Source organism: Bactrocera dorsalis, chromosome 5, assembly GCF_023373825.1.
Source record: "Bactrocera dorsalis isolate Fly_Bdor chromosome 5, ASM2337382v1, whole genome shotgun sequence".
In the NCBI taxonomy this organism is placed as follows: Eukaryota; Metazoa; Arthropoda; class Insecta; order Diptera; family Tephritidae; genus Bactrocera; species Bactrocera dorsalis.
Genome location: NC_064307.1, coordinates 8,512,387 through 8,532,868, shown reverse-complemented (window position 1 = coordinate 8,532,868; position 20,482 = coordinate 8,512,387). Strand labels below are relative to the sequence as shown.

General features: G+C 40.0%; 1 protein-coding gene across 1 annotated transcript in view; it reads right to left on the bottom strand.

Moving 5' to 3' along the window:
- LOC105231467 (uncharacterized) overlaps positions 1-20,482 on the bottom strand; it is a 166,186-nt gene that overhangs the window by 27,065 nt on the left and 118,639 nt on the right. Inside the window, exons 6-7 of the mRNA XM_049458540.1 lie at positions 13,602-13,810; positions 12,358-12,770 (exon numbers count right to left, since the gene is read on the bottom strand). Coding sequence (XP_049314497.1) covers positions 12,358-12,770; positions 13,602-13,810 — 622 coding nt within the window. The remainder of the gene's footprint in view (positions 1-12,357; positions 12,771-13,601; positions 13,811-20,482) is intronic.

Genomic DNA, 20,482 nt, shown 5'->3' with positions numbered 1-20,482 from the left:
CCTGCAAGCAAGGCCAAGTGCGGTTGGTTTCCAGTGCGAGGCAAACGCGGAGCCTGCGTGGGCGCAAATCAACGCAGTCAGCATAATTAATCTTACGTTAAGTCAACCGGGAAGTGCTTTCAATTGCGAACGAAATTAAAACAAGCCCATAAACGAAAATCACCATCAATGCCAAACAGCGACAACGAAAGCACACCGCAAAGACAAGCGACCACCGACAGCGGCGCATAGTTCGGCTAAGTATACATTAAGGCATAAACACTCGTGAGCAAAGCTCTAGCATACTCAGCATAAATAACTCAAACAAGCTCAAAATTTTCCAATATTTCGAGTTCAAGAAGACTTCGAAGTCAGGCTGGCTTGGTGAGCAACTTTTCGAAGATCGTGAGATTTTTATCGATTTCGGGAAAGTAAACCGAAAAATTAAAGACCAAGGAGCTCACAAACACCCCGTATGTAGTTAGAGAATGCACCAAGCCAAGTGTTTGCACGCTACTGTACGCGCTTGTACGCGCACACAATACTTGCACCGTGACAAAGAATAACGGCCAAATCAACGGCATCAGTTCGTCTAATATTAAATTGTTATATAAATGTATTTATATGCATGCGCACATACATACATATGCTTAGCTCGGCTTATACGCCTGAAATGCTGCTATGATAAACGATTTTCGGCTGTACGTGCACCCAAGCGGGCCGTGCAAATGCTAACCATGCGAGCGCGGTGGGGGGCTGCGAGAGCGCTTAGCTTACAAAACATTAAAATTTGAAGCGGCATTTGTTTTATGTTTTCATTTCTTATCGCATTTGTTTTTGTTCACCATTTGGCCTCTGTTAGGCCTGTGCTGCTATTTCCAGTGGCTGTGATAAAATCAGGTTTCGTCTTCATTTCCTCTGTTGGGCGCACGAAACCTTGCTGGTCCACCATTCGCCGTCAAGGCTCTTAAGGCGCAATGGAAGCATAAAAAGCGAAAGTTTTCCGCCTCCGTTTTCGCATGCCTTCGCTGGCAGTCAATTCATTCGCATTCGAAATTAGGCACGACGAATGAGGTGTTCGAGCGTGGCGCAGCGCAGTGGCTAAATATTCTTCCGCCACTTCAGGCTCCACCTTCGGCTGGCAGCGCTTCCGCCGCCGCATAAAAGCCCACTTGATTTTGTTTTCGTTGTTATTTGGCTCGCATAAAACAGAAATGATGTAAATGTTGACGCGCCCGCACACACCAACACACACAGACATAAAGTGATAAGTGAAAACAATTTCCCGGCGAAATTACAATGATTGCCAGCGCCCCAACGGCGATGAGCTCGTCCGCGCCCACTGTTTTGGTGTACTTGGCGATTGTGCTTGTTTTCGTTGCACGCCTATTGCCTATTGTGTGTGCCGGAGAGGAGTTGGAGGCAACGCGACAATTGCTCTTGCTGCTTTTGTATTGAGTTGCTCTTCTGTGCTGTTGATTATTACAAGTACCGCACAAACACAAATATTGCTTTCCTTCTTAGTCCGGGCTTATTCGGCACTTCTGTGCCGTTCGAGCCTATCCTGCGCTTTAAGCGCGCGATTCCGTTTTCCGCTTTAACGCGGTGTGACCGTGTCGAGACTCCTAAATTAATTTATTCGCACTTCAGTTAAGATTTTTCTTTTGCTCGAGTGCTAACGAAGGCAGTTCTTGAATGTTTTCGGAATTAGAAGGAACAATGGTTCGCTCGCTTTCGTTGTGGAAATTTCAATGTGAAAGATGCACCTCGCTCTGGTCAACCTATCGTTGAAAAAGTCGATGAAATTATGGAAAAGATTGACCAGGACCGTCACGTAAGCAGCCATGACATCGCTAAGGAACTTAACATCCATCATCAAACGGTTTTGAATCATTTAAAAGAGGCTGGCTACAAAAAGAAGCTCGATGTTTGGGAACCACTTGAATTGTCTTTGAACAATTTAATGGACCGAATTAACATCTGCGATTCTTTGCTGAAACAAAATGAAATCGAACCATTTCTGAAGCGAATGGTAACAGGAGGCGGAAAGTGGATCAAACACGACAATAATGCGTGAAACAGATCATGATCCAAGCGTGGTGAAGCTCAACAAATGGTCGCAAAGCCAGGGTTGACGCCTCGAAAGATTATGCTGAGTGTTTGGTGAGATTGGAAAGAAATCATCCACTATGAGCTGCTCCAGCCTGGTCGAAAGATTGATTCTGCATTGTACTGTCAACAGTTCATGAAATTGAAGCAAGCAATGGAAAAAAACGCCAGACCTCATCAACAGAAAGGTTTTCGTTTTCTTAGACCAAACACACTTTTTATGACTCGGCAAAAACTGGGAGAGCTTGGCTAGGAAGTTGTGATAAAAGCACTAACCTTGCACCATCGGACTACCGTTTGTTTCGGTCAATGCAGAACTCTACTCTGGAGTAAAGTTGACTTCAAGAGAAGCCTATGAAAATTACTTGTTGCAGTTTTTCGTCGAGAAATCAGAAAAGATTTACACTGATGGAATGGAATGTCTCTAGCGGAAAAATGGGAAAAAGTGGTCGACCAAAGTGGTATATTATGGTTCATTAAAGTTCATAATAAATGAGAAAAAAATATGTTAAAATTTAATTAGAAATACGAAAAGAGTTTTCGACTACCAAATATTTTTTGGTCCACAAATAGTGGAAGCTACGACTAATGGAGCGTATTCCAAATGATAAGGTGTTTATGCGAGATTTTTTCGTAGTGGAAGATGAATTTGAGGTATTTACTTCATGAGAGGTGATCCGGCTACTCATAGTGCGGACTCTTGATTACTGAACGAAGTCAGACCACCAATCTGCATATACGGGCCGACAAACTCAGCTAAATTATTACCTATCTTGCCAAGGAAACTGTGAAGCCCATGCTCCCAAATTTAACACCCTTTCCAACTGAAATTCGATAACTAATGCTTGAAGCTTAAGAATTCTATCGGACATAGCAATTTGTGTCTGTGGATGTCTAAGGCGCGTGATCAGCGGCACAGTTTGTTAAGAAGTGTAGTCAAAATATATTTTTTATCGCCAGATAAAGTAACAAAACTTGAACACAATAAACAAAACGGAATATAATGCAAAATATGCAAAAGAAGGGAAATTTTAGAAATTCAGAATAGACGAGAAATTGAAAACCCAGCACGCATGAGGAGAGCCAATTCAAAACTTGCAATATGCTGAGCGATAAAGTGGAATGCTGAGGCTATGTTCAAGGCTCCGGTGCGCCATAATCCCTAACACAAGACCAACAACAATGAAGTGAGTGCCGGTTAAGTGTACCGCCGCCGGCAACAGGGGCGACGAAGCGTATGAGTGGAAGAGTACGACAGACCAACGTAACGTTCAGAGTAGAAAAATAAAATTGAAAATAAACTTTGGCCACGACACGAACTTCGTGATGAACTGGCTGACCTAACACCATCCAATAACAGTTTGTTTGTGAACATACTCGAACATTTAACAAAGTTTGCCCGTGTGTGAGGCAACGACGAAAGAGAAAAAACTACAATAAAATGGTAGCGTAAAACGAGCGGACACAGCAGCCTTGAAGAGCTATCGGTCGACATCAATCCAGTCACCAGCATTTTCGCATGCTCACAGCCCAGTCACTTGGGGTGGGGTGGCAGTGACGCACCCACTTCGAGTCGATTGTTACATACACACAGCTGCACAAGCGTGCGTGTGCTTTAATGTATAAATATTGGATTTGCTACTCTTCAATATGAGGCACGCTTTCGTGTTTGTGTGTGCGTGTGTGTGTGAGGCATGCCCTGACTCTTAAATTTGCGCTCGACTGATGAAATTGTTGACTCAGCCTGACCGGATGTAAAACAGTTGAATAGCTGGGGGAGGTAAGGATGGTAGTGCAGAAGTGCCAAATGCCAACAGCTTTTCAGCGCAACGACGAGTAACGGCTTGCACGACGCACCTCGCAAGAAATTGAACTGCTCGCAGAAGTAGGGCGCTTTGCAGGAAGAGCTTCGTGTTGCTTTTAAAGTGGATGTAACATTTTTAAATGAACGTGAATGAATTTAGAATTTAGTAATTTTGTTTAAATATGTAATTTCGAATAATTTTTGGTTTTGAATAATTTAAGTTTGTCTTTTTGACAGTTCCCGATTTTAATCTATTATTGCATCATTATAAGTATATCTTAAAACTGAACTGATTCAAGAACCCCCTCCCCATAGGGGTCTAGATCCACTTTATATTTTCGGTTTTTAAGCGAAAGAAAGTGACTGATTTTGCTGCAAGACAAGCTTATTCATAAGCACCCATATTTTCTGTAGCGCCCGAATAGGCGACATCCGCTGACAAATTGGTTGCTTTGCTTGAATTTGCTCTTTTGACTTTCGAAGAGTATATGCTCCCCAAAAGTATTGTGTAAACTTTGGAACTAGTAGTGGAAATTTGCTGCTGCTTCTTTGAGCGAGTAATTTTCTGTCGTGTCATTCGTTCTTCTTTCTTATTGCAGAAAATTCTGATGTCAACGCATTTACTTGCCAGAGAAGTATTCAAATTCTAACTAAACATACATTTAGTGTCGTCTACGGTTGGTTTTCTAAAAGTTTAAAGACATTTTTAAGTTCTCGCTAAAACATTCAATAACACGCGCGCATTTTACGTCCAGGTCTTAAATTGAGAGCGTACAAAATACAGTAACTATGAGTACGTTCCAAGTAGATCCGATAAAGCTCATTTCTTGCTCAATGGATACGTAAACAAGCAAAATTGCCGCATTCGCGACGAAGAGCAACCTGAAGAGGTTCAAGAGCTGCCGTTTTAACCAGAAAAAATAAGGGTTTAGTGCAGTTTGTGGGCCGTCGATTCATATTTCTTCACAACTGATGCCGGTGTGAACGTAACTGTCAATGGATACCGTTATCGCGCACTGATAATTGGCTATTTGATACCTGAAAGTGAAGCTTGTGATCTCGCCGAGATTTGGTTTCAACAAGACGGGGTCACTTCCCACACATCGCATCAATCAATGGATATATTGCGAGAACACTTCGGTGAGCAGATATTTTCACGTTTTGGGCCGGTCGATTGGCCACCAAGATCGTGGCATATCACACCGTTAGACTTTTTTCTGTAAAGATAAGTAAAGTCTAAAGTCTATGCGGACAATTCCGCTTCAATTCAGGCCTTGGAGCAAAACATCACGCATGTCATTCGCCAATCACCAGTTGAAATGCTCGAACGAGTCATAGAAAATTGGACTCAACGGATGGACCATCTGAGACGTCGCCGCGGCCAACAGTTGAACAAGATGATCTTCAAAAGATAAATGCCAAAAAAATTTACCTTTCGAATGGTAATAACCATTCCCCATTAAATTTGAAGTGTTTTTAGGAAACTTCGAAATGCATCACCCTTTATCCGTCCTCTGTGCATGTGTGCAGCTGTGTGAGAGTTCTACATACGCGCTTGGATTGGCAGGGCATGAATTCAGCCTCCAGCTGAGCAAATAATTTGCGATTTACAAACGTTCTCGATTTGAACTAATTCGACCTCGACCCTTGCATAGCTGATCCCTGCTTTAAGCAAATGATTCTTGCCAACAAAAGTCAATTAATGCATCGTTTATGGGTCATATAAATTGCGCTGACGCTCGCCAAACTGCGGCTGTATGTTACAAGCGAGAAGAGCTGCGTCTAAACGGTAAGCTGGTAAGCTGAGTGTGGCATTTTTACATGTGTCTGCAAGCTCTCTCGGCGAGAGATTGTGTGCGGGTGCGTGAAGGGACTTCATTACGAGCTTTGATAGATGGCCGAACAGTGAAGGTGGCACAGTTGCAGATAGAGAGTGAGAGAGCGTGTGATGGTAGCGTAATGACAACAAGTGGGAAAGAGACAGTGGAAGATAGGCGATTAGGCACACAATGAAATTAAGCAGCCAGAAAATTAAACAAGGCACAAACGGTATAGGCAAGCGTCTAAATTACGTGTGTGTATGTATGTGTGCATTTGGACAAAGGCTAATGAATACAAGTCAATGGGTGTAACGGAGATCCACTGGGGCATTATGCCATAGCGCCACATATTTACATACACATATGCAGTAAATCTACATTTGCTCATTGAGTACTGGCTTATGTTGAAATACGGGGGCTGATGTTTGCAGATTTAAAGTGGCGCCCACTTGTCGCCGGTGACTTGGTTAATGCGCTACTGTGCTCTCCCCCCTGCATTGGCTGTTTAACGCAACACTATGCATGCACATATGACGCACACACACGTTCGTGCATGAACGCATACATATATACATATATGTGTATGCATGCGAACTCACTCTGTTATCCTTGGTTGCGACGCAGTCAAGCAGAACCGATGAAAGTAAATATTGTAAGGTCCTGCGGCAGGATATATGCATCCTCATGCATGTCCCAAACGGAGGGACCTTCGCAGAAGAAGCGGAAGAGCATGCTCTAATTCCCTCTCTCTATCTCTCTCTTTGCTGTCACTTTCGCTTCCCAGTCATGGCCTCATCGTTGCCATGCACTTCAGAACACATTAACGCGATGACTTTGAGGCCATGTTTGTTATCTCACAAAAGGTGCAGGGGCACACCCAGTGCAGCTGAACTGCTATAACCACACAACTACACACACCTGCGTCAACACAAATGCACGTGCGTTACTTAAAGCGCAACAAAGGGGGGAGTGGAGCTTTCTAGTAGGTGACAGCATTCTTCGGAAAGCGTAGCTGCGAAGGTAGTGCAACCGAAATCTTCTTGGTAACAGAAGACTTGATACTCTGATCAGGTTGCTGGCAAGGAAGTTCAGGTTTAGTATGTGGCAGCAAGCAAATATTGCTTCACAATCTACGCACGGCGTTGACACCTGGCAGCACCGTTGACTACCTCTACTGGCTGTCTCCTTAACCTAAGCGCAAAATTGAGCTCTCTGGCTGGTTGTCAGAGCTCTTGCTCGGTGATAAAATAATGTGCAAATATTTTCACAAACAATTTAGTCTCGCTGCTTTGCTACTCCTGTGAAACAAGGATCTGTGTTGGTAAAAATTAAATACATTTGAATGAAAACTAAATTACAAAATTATTTAAAGCATTTATTACAAGCAAGATTTTCTTTCGTACAGTAAAAGGCTTGACTTTGGGCGGTTACAGGTCTATATATATCTTAAATTTCATTAACGGGAATGTTATAGAGATTAGTAAATATTAACTCGACTGTAAACAGAAGGAGTTTTTGGGTGCTGGTGCTGTGCTGGGTTTGAGACCCGCCACTGTAACACCCTACCAATGACCTGGTAAAAATTACGAATTCAAAAGATTCAACTACTTTCCAACTTTACGACTAATTTGACTTTCAATTGGTGTTGCCATAAAGTTACACGTATGTAAAGGGTGATTTTTTAAGAGCTTGATAACTTTTTAAAAAAAAAAACGCATAAAATTTGCAAAATCTCATCGGTTCTTTATTTGAAACGTTAGATTGGTTCATGACATTTACTTTTTGAAGATAATTTCATTTAAATGTTGACCGCGGCTGCGTCTTAGGTGGTCCATTCGGAAAGTCCAATTTTGGGCAACTTTTTCGAGCATTTCGGCCGGAATAGCCCGAATTTCTTCGGAAATGTTGTCTTCCAAAGCTGGAATAGTTGCTGGCTTATTTCTGTAGACTTTAGACTTGACGTAGCCCCACAAAAAATAGTCTAAAGGCGTTAAATCGCATGATCTTGGTGGCCAACTTACGGGTCCATTTCTTGAGATGAATTGTTGTCCGAAGTTTTCCCTCAAAATGGCCATAGAATCGCGAGCTGTGTGGCATGTAGCGCCATCTTGTTGAAACCACATGTCAACCAAGTTCAGTTCTTCCATTTTTGGCAACAAAAAGTTTGTTAGCATCGAACGATAGCGATCGCCATTCACCGTAACGTTGCGTCCAACAGCATCTTTGAAAAAATACGGTCCAATGATTCCACCAGCGTACAAACCACACCAAACAGTGCATTTTTCGGGATGCATGGGCAGTTCTTGAACGGCTTCTGGTTGCTCTTCACCCCAAATGCGGCAATTTTGCTTATTTACGTAGCCATTCAACCAGAAATGAGCCTCATCGCTGAACAAAATTTGTCGATAAACCGAATTCGAACCGAACACTGATTTTGGTAATAAAATTCAATGATTTGCAAGCGTTGCTCGTTAGTAAGTCTATTCATGATGAAATGTCAAAGCATACTGAGCATCTTTCTCTTTGACACCATGTCTGAAATCCCACGTGATCTGTCAAATACTAATGCATGAAAATCCTAACCTCAAAAAAATCACCCGTTACATATGGTGTAATCAAATTTATTGCTGCTTTTTTCAATATACTTAATTTATTTTTAATTTCGACTTGGTTTAAATCAAAAGATGCTTTTATGTTCAACACAATGCATTTCATACCGGCGAGGCTGCGGTAAGAGATAAATGGACCCACAGACACCGCAAAACTTCTGCTACAAAAAACGAGAACAAAATTAATAAAGCGAAATAAATGGAAGGAGAAAGTTAGCAAAGAAAAGTTAGAGGCGAAAAATCAGGAATGCACCGAAAGAAATAGCGCGGAAATTTATTAAAACGATAAAAGGCAAGAAGCAAAAAGATATCTGAAACAATACTAGCAACAGCCGAACAGCAACAACCGCGCCATCAACAATCGGCGAAATAATACAACAACGATAAAGATAAAAAGCAGAGCCTTTTCAGACAATGAGCGAATGCAGCAAGACAAAGCGGAGTTGCAACAGCGGCAAGCAGTGGCAATTGCGGAGGCAGCAAACTGCTTGCTTGCCGCGGACTGTGGCAGCGGGTGTGTTGGCAATGGGGGTGCGGTAATGAAAACTTGTTTTAAACTTGAAATCGTTCATTAAACTTTCGCTTGTTAGTTCCGAATTGAAACTTCGCAAGTGAAATCAAGCCAGCGAAAATGGTTAAACAAACCGCAAGGAAAACAACAATTACACAAGTGTTTGCCAGGCACAACTCGAGTGGCAAAAGGAATTACGGCAGAACGGAACGGTAGTGGTGACGCCCAGAAGTATCAAACACAAGTAACTAGCAACAAACAACACTTTCCGTATTGAAAATGTGTGTAATGATCTTTGCTTTCTCTTTCGACTTTTTTTTTTTGGAAGCGCATGTAGAAATGAGGCGAATGAAAGTTTACCCACTGTGAGCCAGAAGAAAGACTACAAAGTACACATAAAACGCTTGTGTTTGCCGCTTCTGCGTCTCGGAATTCTTCGCTTATGTTGGGCACAAATTTTTAGCGTTCTTTTTCCAGATGTGATTGGCAGTTGACCACGATTAAAGGCCAAAATTGCCCGAATTGCTGACGGCTGCGTAGAATTTTAGAATCAAGCTTATATGTATATATGTTTGTTAGTTTGTGGGCAGTTCATTCTTCTCTGTGATATAATGCCTGTATGTTCGAATTATGTTTCAATTAAGACAGGGTTGCTACGTCTACTGTGGTAGTCGAAAAAGTCTTTTCGTATTTTGTCATTGGATGTCGTTGCAGTCGTATATCTCCAGTGCTGTCAATCATATTATGTCATACCATATATTTTTGGAACGGTGAAATTTTAAGCTTCATTTACCAAAAAAAAAAAATTAATTTAAAAAAAATGGTACTTATTTTTTTTATTTATCTATTCGTATTTTATTTATTTATTATTATAAATAAAAAAAAATAATTATTAGTATAAAATAACAAAAAATAAGTTGATTAGAAATACGAAAAAAAATTTTAGACCCAATATTTTGGCGCTTTTATTTGGTTGCCTTCCTCTAGTTGTTATATCGTATTTAAAATTTGTTTGTGCTTTTTGCCAATCAAAAACTCACGAGCTATATGTTGTGCTTAATGGCTCAGCGGCTCTTTCAACGCTGCTCAGCACCAGCTGGGCTTTTAAGAGCAGCGTAAAATTGTCCACGAGCCATGAGTATATTTATATGCTAATGACAAAAACAACAATAATATTAATGCAAATAAACAAACACGTAAATGAAAGTGTGCATGAAGACTCGCATCGAAATATATTGACACAAAAATGTATGAGTGCTTAAAGTACCGTAATAAACTAACGTTATTAATGCAATAAAAATCAGCAAAAACTATTTACTCAATTACGAAACAAATTTACAAAGGTTAATTAAATAGTAATTAATATTCGCATTTTAAATGCAGCAATTACATTTAAAAAGGGAAATTATTTGCGAACCGCAACGCACAAGTTCGCGCGAATTATGGCATATTTGATTGAATGCATTCAATGTGTTTTTATTTGCATAAATTGTATTTTTATTGGCACACCGCGCGCTCCCGATGGACCGAGCTGCATAAAAAGTGGGCAAATAGTCGTTCGTTATTTGCTTCGTAATAATGCCGTTATGCAGATGATTGTCAATAGCCAATGCAATTATATGGAGACGCTGTGAGGAGTGTTAACATTCGGTGAGATCTGTGCCGAAACGTATAACGAGTGAGTTAGCTTCGAGCGAGCTGTTCGAAAGTACTAATACTTGAATTGGATTTAAATTAGTTTTGCATTGGTTGGTGTTAGTTACATTAAATCGTTGGCCCGAATATATCAATAACCATCATTCAAAATTATAAAGCTATTGCAACTAATTGTAAAACAGAATTATAATTATAAAGATTAGCCCATAAAATATTATTTGTGAAAAGACGCTCAAGTCCTTCGACCACATTATCGCTTCTCTTCCGTTAAAGTTCTGGACGATCAGCAACTGTCAATATTATCGTATATCTCATAGAGCTCATCGCTCCATCGAATGCGATATTCGTCGCGACCAATGCGCAAAGAACCATTAATGTTCCGCGAAACGAAATCTCCTAAGAGTGACTTTTAGAGTTTGGTTTTTGTTCGTCGGGAGAGGACTTTCCTTCTCAATTGCCTACTCTGCTTGAAATAGCACTCTTTGGCAACAGTCTCGAGGCTATTCACTTGGGAGTGGCCAGAAACGATTCTTTATATATATATGGCGCAAACAGCTCACGACTTCTTTTCTTAGACCTAGGTTCCTCTAAAGTCGTGGTTTCTCACCAAGGTCGTGCGCAGGGTTTGGGACCCGCCATGTAAAAAACGCCCCAGTGAAAAGGAAACAACAGCTTTGGACGAGAGACTCCCTTTTTGATGACGATCTTCCCCACTTTTTTCAATAAGACCTCATTAAACTCTAAATACTAAATTATATAGGGTGATTTTTTAAGAGCTTGATAACTTTTTTTTAAAAAAAAACGCATAAAATTTGCAAAATCTTATCGGTTCTTTATTTGAAACGTTAGATTGGTTCATGACATTTACTTTTTGAAGATAATTTCATTTAAATGTTGACCGCGGCTGCGTCTTAGGTGGTCCATTCGGAAAGTCCAATTTTGGGCAACTTTTTCGAGCATTTCGGCCGGAATAGCCCGAATTTCTTCGGAAATGTTGTCTTCCAAAGCTGGAATAGTTGCTGGCTTATTTCTGTAGACTTTAGACTTGACGTAGCCCCACAAAAAATAGTCTAAAGGCGTTAAATCGCATGATCTTGGTGGCCAACTTACGGGTCCATTTCTTGAGATGAATTGTTGTCCGAAGTTTTCCCTCAAAATGGCCATAGAATCGCGAGCTGTGTGGCATGTAGCGCCATCTTGTTGAAACCACATGTCAACCAAGTTCAGTTCTTCCATTTTTGGCAACAAAAAGTTTGTTAGCATCGAACGATAGCGATCGCCATTCACCGTAACGTTGCGTCCAACAGCATCTTTGAAAAAATACGGTCCAATGATTCCACCAGCGTACAAACCACACCAAACAGTGCATTTTTCGGGATGCATGGGCAGTTCTAGAACGGCTTCTGGTTGCTCTTCACCCCAAATGCGGCAATTTTGCTTATTTACGTAGCCATTCAACCAGAAATGAGCCTCATCGCTGAACAAAACACGCGCGCGAAACACATTTCGAACCGAACACTGATTTTGGTAATAAAATTCAATGATTTGCAAGCGTTGCTCGTTAGTAAGTCTATTCATGATGAAATGTCAAAGCATACTGAGCATCTTTCTCTTTGACACCATGTCTGAAATCCCACGTGATCTGTCAAATACTAATGCATGAAAATCCTAACCTCAAAAAAATCACCCGTTAATTATATTAAGCGTAAAACTATCGCCTAATTTTATTAAAATAAGTATGGTGATGGGTCAACCCAAAGGTGGGTGTTCTAACACACTGAGTGACCGACTGAGTAATATAAATGCTATATAATACTTATGAATTGCTTAAAAAGGTTATAATTTTTCTCAGTTAAATATGTGACTCACCGTTTCTTTGTTATTTCTCGACTTGATGAGCTCCTCCTCCAACCAAAGCCATTGCTTCTCGGCATCCTGGGTCTCATACTCGGACAGCGCACTGACGCGTCCCTCGCCATCGCCCACACTCAAAGCCGGTATGGCGTTCATGCCACGATGGTGGCCGCCACTATAGCCGCCATAACCGCCGCCATGACCCATCCAGTCGCTCGACGAATGTCCGTGGTGTTGGTGTATTGAGCCGTGATGATAGTAGTAGGTCTTGTACTCGGAATCACCGCCGCTGCCGCCAGACATTGGTGTGCGCTGCCGCACCGCCGCCAGATGGCTGGGCGGGGACTTGTGATCGTGCCGCATGAAATTCGTGTTCAGCGCAATTATACGCAGGCGACTCTTCGTCTGCTCAATGGAGTAGTAGCCACCTACGAAAGAGAAACCGGCTTAGTGCCACACTTAAACCGAAAATGCGTACAATTTTTCACCAATTTTGTACTGGTTACAGCATGTGTACAAATGTAACCAGCACTGTCGGTTACTATGATGAAAAAAAAACAAAGAAAAAATAATCTTCAAAGTAAGCTTTGTGAGCACTTCGGTTGTGCTGCTGCCTCTATGTTCTTTGTCATGCTAAAAATATCTGCCGTCGGCAATAGCAACGATCACGTATACGCCATGTCGACCGTCTGCTGTCGCATCCATTCATGCACGAAGTGAATCGATGTGATTGCGCTGACTGGCATAGATTTTCAAGGTATTTAGGCTTGTCGAGAATAACAATAACAGAATTTCGTGTGATGATGTTTCGTTTCTCGTTTCTCGTTACCCGCTTCCAGCCTTCTCATTACTCATTCAGACGGCGTAAAAGGTAACAGCATGAAAATCAATATTTACTGAAGCGAAATGCGCTCTGATTACAACAAGACAGCAGCTGGCGCTACCAAGGTGCAGAATATATAAATTTACTTATGTACTTGCATATGTTGGTGTATGTGCATACATACATACAAGTGTGACAGTTGCTTGTTTGTGCAGAACACACTTAAAAACAAACGCTTCAGCTTCGAGAGCTTCAATCTCAGACTGAATTCAGGAAGAGCACGATGCTTTAAACATGGAATATTATCAGGATTTATAATTTCTTGAGAATACGTGAAACTACTAGAACGCGTTTTTGGCGCAAATAATTACGAAAAATGTCAAATGCGAGAAAATTAAAATTTTTCGAATTTTTAGTAATAAAAAGTCTCACATACCCTTTTCGAACGTATGCAGTGCCTCCGATGGCAGCCAATGCCGCCAGAGTTCGCCTAAGTGGCGAAAATTTGTGGTGCCATCTTCATGGCCGAGCACTGGAAACACGAATTGCGATGAGAATGTGCGACCCAGCAAATCGGTGATGTTGCGCAGGATCTCCAACCTTTTCGTATCGGACTCCTTCAGCGCCGAGTGTGATAAGCCATCGCTGCAATTAATAAATAGAAAACAATTAATAAATAGAAGACAGTGTTAAAGAGTGTAAACTTTAAAGTTCTTCATATTCGTTTAAAATTTAGAAAATTATAGACTTGATTTTTGTTGTTTATGCCAAGAGCATTTGGAATTTTGTATTAAGTGGCAGCTGTAATGAAAGCCGCATGCACACCTGCAGCCGTGTAAGTAGATTAATCATAATTAAATTTGGTCTCGGGCGCCTTACGTCATGCACTAATTGAATTTGGCCCATTTAATAGTGGCTAGTTGCAGTTTAGTAACCAAAGCCTAATTTAACTGCAAATTAATGCGCACCAATTTTAAACACATGTGCGCTTCAAAAATTACAACAACACCAAAAAAAGTCTTTACATACACATAATCAGAGTATTTGTATGAGTGTGTTGCGTGTGTTGTAAAGTATAGATTATATTAATTTTGCCGTGTGATGCCGTAGAGCTCAATTATAGACATATTAATAACATAGGCATGTGTATGTGTGATTGCAATTCGTGTGTAGCAGTGATCATCAAATTGCAATTGTGGTAATTGCTTGATGATCAAGGCAATTATCGTCGTTGCTAGTTAATGCAGAATTCCGTAATTAAACATTTCATGCCAAATGCACACAAAAGCAGCCAAAGGACAATGAGCCTAATTGCTAGTAACACCCTATTACGCTTTCCCACTTGCTGCTTGCATGCGCTGTTGTTGTATGCAATAGTAAATGGAAATTTTTAAAGCCTTCGAGTCACATGTGTGATATGCTAACCTGCTGTGAGATTAAGAAAATATTAAAATACAAGGCACAGCACAGTGTCGCTTATACGGAGTACAGTTAAGGCGAAAAGCGAAGTCTACGGAAAGGGTTTTCAAGTTTTCTCGACTTTTGAATTATTAAAGGTATTTTAGTTCAGAATTAAAAGAAAAATCAAAATTCGTTAGTTTAGATAGTCATTTTAGTATCGTGGCAACTGGACCGCGTTTTTCTCGAAACTACTTTTTTAGTTGGAGTTGCCACAATATCGCAAGTTCTAATCAACTGATTTACATGAAATATGAATATTTAATTTTTTTTTTTTAAATTCAACACAGTTAATAAATTAGAGAAATATATTGGCTTAATTATTGAGTAACCGTTATTTTAGGATTTTTTTTCTTTTTCAGTTTTGTATATTCTTGAGATAACGACTTTCGTGCTTTTCAAGAATCTATAATGTATTTATTTTTTAGATGATCACAACGGAAGAAATCATAATGCAATGAGGACACGGACTTTTTTCGCTCTCTACTTCAAAGCCGAATAACACTTTTCTTTTAATTTTTTAATACATTGCAACTAGTTCAGACAAAAGAAAGGACTAATGAGCAACTTGGATATGATTTCAATGTATATTTATTACAAAATTACAAACCTACCCTGAGAGTATTGGCTATTTTGAAAGATCGCTGGGCTTGAGGCGTTTAAGTCGTCTTGGTGGTTCGCCTCTGGACATTAACAAGGCTACTTCTTCATTACAATGCTGTAGCAATCTTAAACCAAGTGCTTTGGCAATTTTTAATATTTCTTCCAAGTTTACGCCTGGATCACGCTCTATATCAACACATCCACAATACCAAAGGCGCCTTGACAATTAATCTTAGTACATTGTTTTGAAATTGTTGGAAGCTCCATATTGCTCAGAGTATTTGTTTGTAGATAAGTAATTTATTTTCGAGGGATAATGCTCATTTGTTATCAATAAATATTTTTGAGTCTCATGTCTAGCTACTTCCGTTTGATTTTTACGTTTCCTTTACGTTTTACTCTCCCCCGAAGTGCACAGTCAAGCGTCATTCCTAACTATTTAGCGGAGTTAAACTACGGTTTTCGTACACCGTCTTGAAAATTGGTAAGTGCTGTATCTTGTTGTATGTGAAAACAATGTGTACGGACTTAGCTTCATTCAGTTTTATCTGTCATTTGTGTGCCCATTGTAGGACTTTATTTACTATTGGAGATTAGTATTGGTCTCGTGTTCACTCGTGTTAATTGAAGTCTACGGGCAAGTCATGCTTGAATAGAATATAAAGGAGAGGAAGCAACACACTACCTTGTGGAATTCTTGCTTTTAATACCCTAAGGATAGAATACTTGTCTCCGTGTTTAACGCAAAAGTAGCCACCTGATAAATATGATTTAATGATGTCATAGCGCTGTTTCGGTAAAATCAGTTTCAGTTTCAAAAGCAGTTCTTTGTGACAAACTTTATCGAACGCTTTTGCAACATCCAAAAACATGGTAAAACAGAATTTTGTTTCCTCAAAGGCTTTTTCAATAATGTCTGCAATTCTGTGAATTTGATCAATCGTAGAATGGTTTGTTCGAAACCCAAACTGAAGCGCAGGAATTATGGCTTTTCATGCTATGATTGATACGTTTTATGAGAACTTTCTCAAAAAGCTTCGATATTATTGGTAGAAGTTATATGGGCCTGTAAGAAAATACATCATATTCTGGGTTTTCTGGCTTCTGAATCATGATAACTGCAGTAATTTTCCAATGACAGTATTAAAGGTGAAAATTCGCGTTAATAAGGTTGGTATTTCTGCTATACTTATTGGATGAAGCTGTATTACTAGCTCAGCAGTAATCAGGTCTTCATCGGGAGATTTTTTGTTTTTCAGATTTTTGATTTCCTCTCATAGCTCACTGCTTGTGCAACTTGAGATTTCTTTGCTTTCTTGACTGGAAACAGTAGGAAAATCTACGTGTGCTTCATATGGGGAGAATATTTTGGTTAAGTAATCCGAAAATACTTGCGCTTTTGGTAATTGTTTATAACGGGTGATTTTTTTGAGGTTAGGATTTTCATGCATTAGTATTTGACAGATCACGTGGGATTTCAGACATGGTGTCAAAGAGAAAGATGCTCAGTATGCTTTGACATTTCATCATGAATAGACTTACTAACGAGCAACGCTTGCAAATCATTGAATTTTATTACCAAAATCAGTGTTCGGTTCGAAATGTGTTTTATCGACAAATTTTGTTCAGCGATGAGGCTCATTTCTGGTTGAATGGCTACGTAAATAAGCAAAATTGCCGCATTTGGGGTGAAGAGCAACCAGAAGCCGTTCAAGAACTGCCCATGCATCCCGAAAAATGCACTGTTTGGTGTGGTTTGTACGCTGGTGGAATCATTGGACCGTATTTTTTCAAAGATGCTGTTGGACGCAACGTTACGGTGAATGGCGATCGCTATCGTTCGATGCTAACAAACTTTTTGTTGCCAAAAATGGAAGAACTGAACTTGGTTGACATGTGGTTTCAACAAGATGGCGCTACATGCCACACAGCTCGCGATTCTATGGCCATTTTGAGGGAAAACTTCGGACAACAATTCATCTCAAGAAATGGACCCGTAAGTTGGCCACCAAGATCATGCGATTTAACGCCTTTAGACTATTTTTTGTGGGGCTACGTCAAGTCTAAAGTCTACAGAAATAAGCCAGCAACTATTCCAGCTTTGGAAGACAACATTTCCGAAGAAATTCGGGCTATTCCGGCCGAAATGCTCGAAAAAGTTGCCCAAAATTGGACTTTCCGAATGGACCACCTAAGACGCAGCCGCGGTCAACATTTAAATGAAATTATCTTCAAAAAGTAAATGTCATGAACCAATCTAACGTTTCAAATAAAGAACCGATGAGATTTTGCAAATTTTATGCGTTTTTTTTTTTAAAAAGTTATCAAGCTCTTAAAAAATCACCCTTTAGCATTTCCAAAGGGCGTAGTCGGTTGGTTGGGTACCGAAGATATTTTATTCTCATTTTTAAACCTCTTAATTTTCCGATTAAGATATTTAAAAACTTTTTTTAAAAAATATTTATCAGCTGGGCAACGATGTCACTTACGTCGTAGCTCAATGAATTTATTTTATTTTTTTTTTTTAATTTTGTGTACTCTTAAAAAAATTTAAATAAGCATACACTTAAAAAAAAATATCGTAAAATATCAAATTTTACATTTTTGTATCAATTGCTAAAAAAAACTTTCGAAATTCGGGCATCTAGACGAGAATATTCCCTTAAGGTTTCTTATTTTTCGTTTTATTCCCAATATTAAAAGAAATTACCGTTTCGAACATAAGAAACCTCATTTATTTCAACAGTGAGTCAGCTGGGTAAGTGCTGTGCGGAAACAATTTTAAAAAGGGGCCTTCATAACCGAGCCTGGCGTTGGTGTTAGCTTATTTTAGAATGATATTCAGAATGTTTTAAAAAGGTTAATTATTATAAAAACATTATGCTAGAGGTCTAATAATAAAAGCGTGAAATTAAAGCACATTAATAATGCACATACTTATGTGTAATATCGCAATTAAAATAAATATGTCAGATGTTGGAATAATAAACAGTGTCAAACTGCTTAACTGTTTTAATTAAATATTCAACAGTATTGAAATTTCCAGAATAAAGCTTGCATACACGTGGGTACATGCATATATTATATTTGTGTATGTACGTTAGTTGTTGGTGTTGGTGGCGCAAAGTGTGCCGAAGCACATGTGTACCCTGAGTAGTAGAGAAAAGTGTGCTCGTGCGTGTGTGTGGAGGCCTTTAGCCTCCAGTCATTCGCTGCTCTGTCAGCGCGCACTGTTTGCCTATTAGTCTTTCAATTGAAAATAGGATTATGTCGAGTGGATCTTACACATAAATACTTGGGAAGCCAATTAATGTCACCCAAAGGCAAATGTCCTATTAGCAGCAAGTGGCAAAAACAACATGTTGGCAATCGGCGCAGAAAAGCGGAATAAAATGAGCAAATTAATCAGTCATTAAGTATGGCAAAATACTATGGCGTGCTTAGTTGCGAAGAAGCCGTGTGTGTGGGAGGGCATCAACACAAGCAAGTGCCGGAGCGCATGCCTGGCGGGGCTGTAATAGAGGAGTGAATGATTGAACTGTTGACTTACGAGTCGACAAATGCCTTCGCAGTGGGGCGAACAACCACCTACACATATACATATGAACTCATTAAAGTGGAAAGAAATCAATGACAAAGCATAATAATGTGGCAGACATTAATGAGCGATGGTCGACACACGATTAGTCGTCTGCCATGTTGCGATGCAGATTGTAATGACGTAATGAATCAAGCATTAAAATATTGCCAATCGAAGATCGAAGTTAGAGAATGCACTAAATTTATTAAATGGTAGTTTGAGGCACTGAAGAAATCTGCAACTAACTTGTTTTCCGATTTTCGTGCAATTATTGATTGCTCTTTGCACGCATACTGTGTGTATATGTACGCATACATACTCACACATACTGCCACACCCGTTTATTGTGCTTATGTGCGCTCGTCAAGCACCCATCCACTCGATATTTGTCATTGTAATTGCATTGGCACTTACTAATGCTTAAGTCTGACAAATAACAAACATTATCTCATTAGATTACTCGTGCCATGTTTCGCATGTGGTTGTTTCTATTGCTGTTGGCATGACAAAATTCCATGGCAATGTACAAATCAATCCTGGCTAGTCGGCATTACTGGAAAAGACCAACAAATTGCTTCGGTATAGATTACATCAATCTCAACAATACACACTTGATTTCTCTATAATATATTTGTACATATGTAAACTTGCTTGTAGGTCTATCGACGATTCCAAATCTTGCTTATATTTGCATGAGTAGGTCTTCCTGAATAGGGCTTCGACTGGCGTGCCTTGATTTATAAAGCGCTAGAGTTACTAGGAACAGAGATATAGCATATCTTCAAAGTATATTTTTTGTGACAAAATAGGATTTCATGGTAGTGGAAGGAAAAGTTTTTGTGACTGGAATTAGAATGACTCGCAGACTTTTACGTTGGTCGTAGTAAAGAAACCATTTGCTCGACACACTTCCAAGAGTTAATTGTTTTCTTAAAAATAGTTTTAGTTCTTATAAAATGGAAGATATACAGGGTTTGTCCAGATAGTAAGAGGATTGATTTTCTTCCGCCGCGACTGTACTCCGGAGCGACTAGATTCGGTAGAGGGCACTTCTAGCTAATGAACGAGCGGCTGGTCAGTTGTCTCCAAACATCTGGAGAGTCAGGACAAACATTTCCGCGCTACGTGTTTCTGAGAGTGGTGCAAGCCGAGTTTGCAGAGTTCGTAAGAGTAAAGGTATGCGATTAAATTCTGTGTGAAACTCAGTAAATCTGTGACAGAGACGTTTGATACGATCAAGGAGGCTTACCTAGAGCTTTGGCAAAAAGTCGTGTGTTTTGGTTCCACCAGATCTTTTTGGAGGGCCTGGGTCTCCTCGCCCAAAAAAAAGAAGAATGAGCAAATCCAAAGTGATAACGATGCTCATTGTCTTTTTGACATCAAAGGCATTGTCCACCATGAATTTGTACCTTCTGGACAAACCGTCAAGACCAAGTTTTACGTAAAAGTCCTAAAAAAATTCAAACGGGTCCGATAATACAACGCAGACGATTGAACGTTGCATGACGACAACGCGCCGGCTCAGACTGCCTTCCTTGTGAATAGCTACATAACTAAGGCCGGCATACCAACGCTTACGCAGGTGTTCTAGAGCCCAGATGTGGCCCCTTCGGACTTTTTTTGGTTTCCTTGCCTGAAAGGGCGATGAAAAGTAATGATTTTGAGACGGCAGAGAG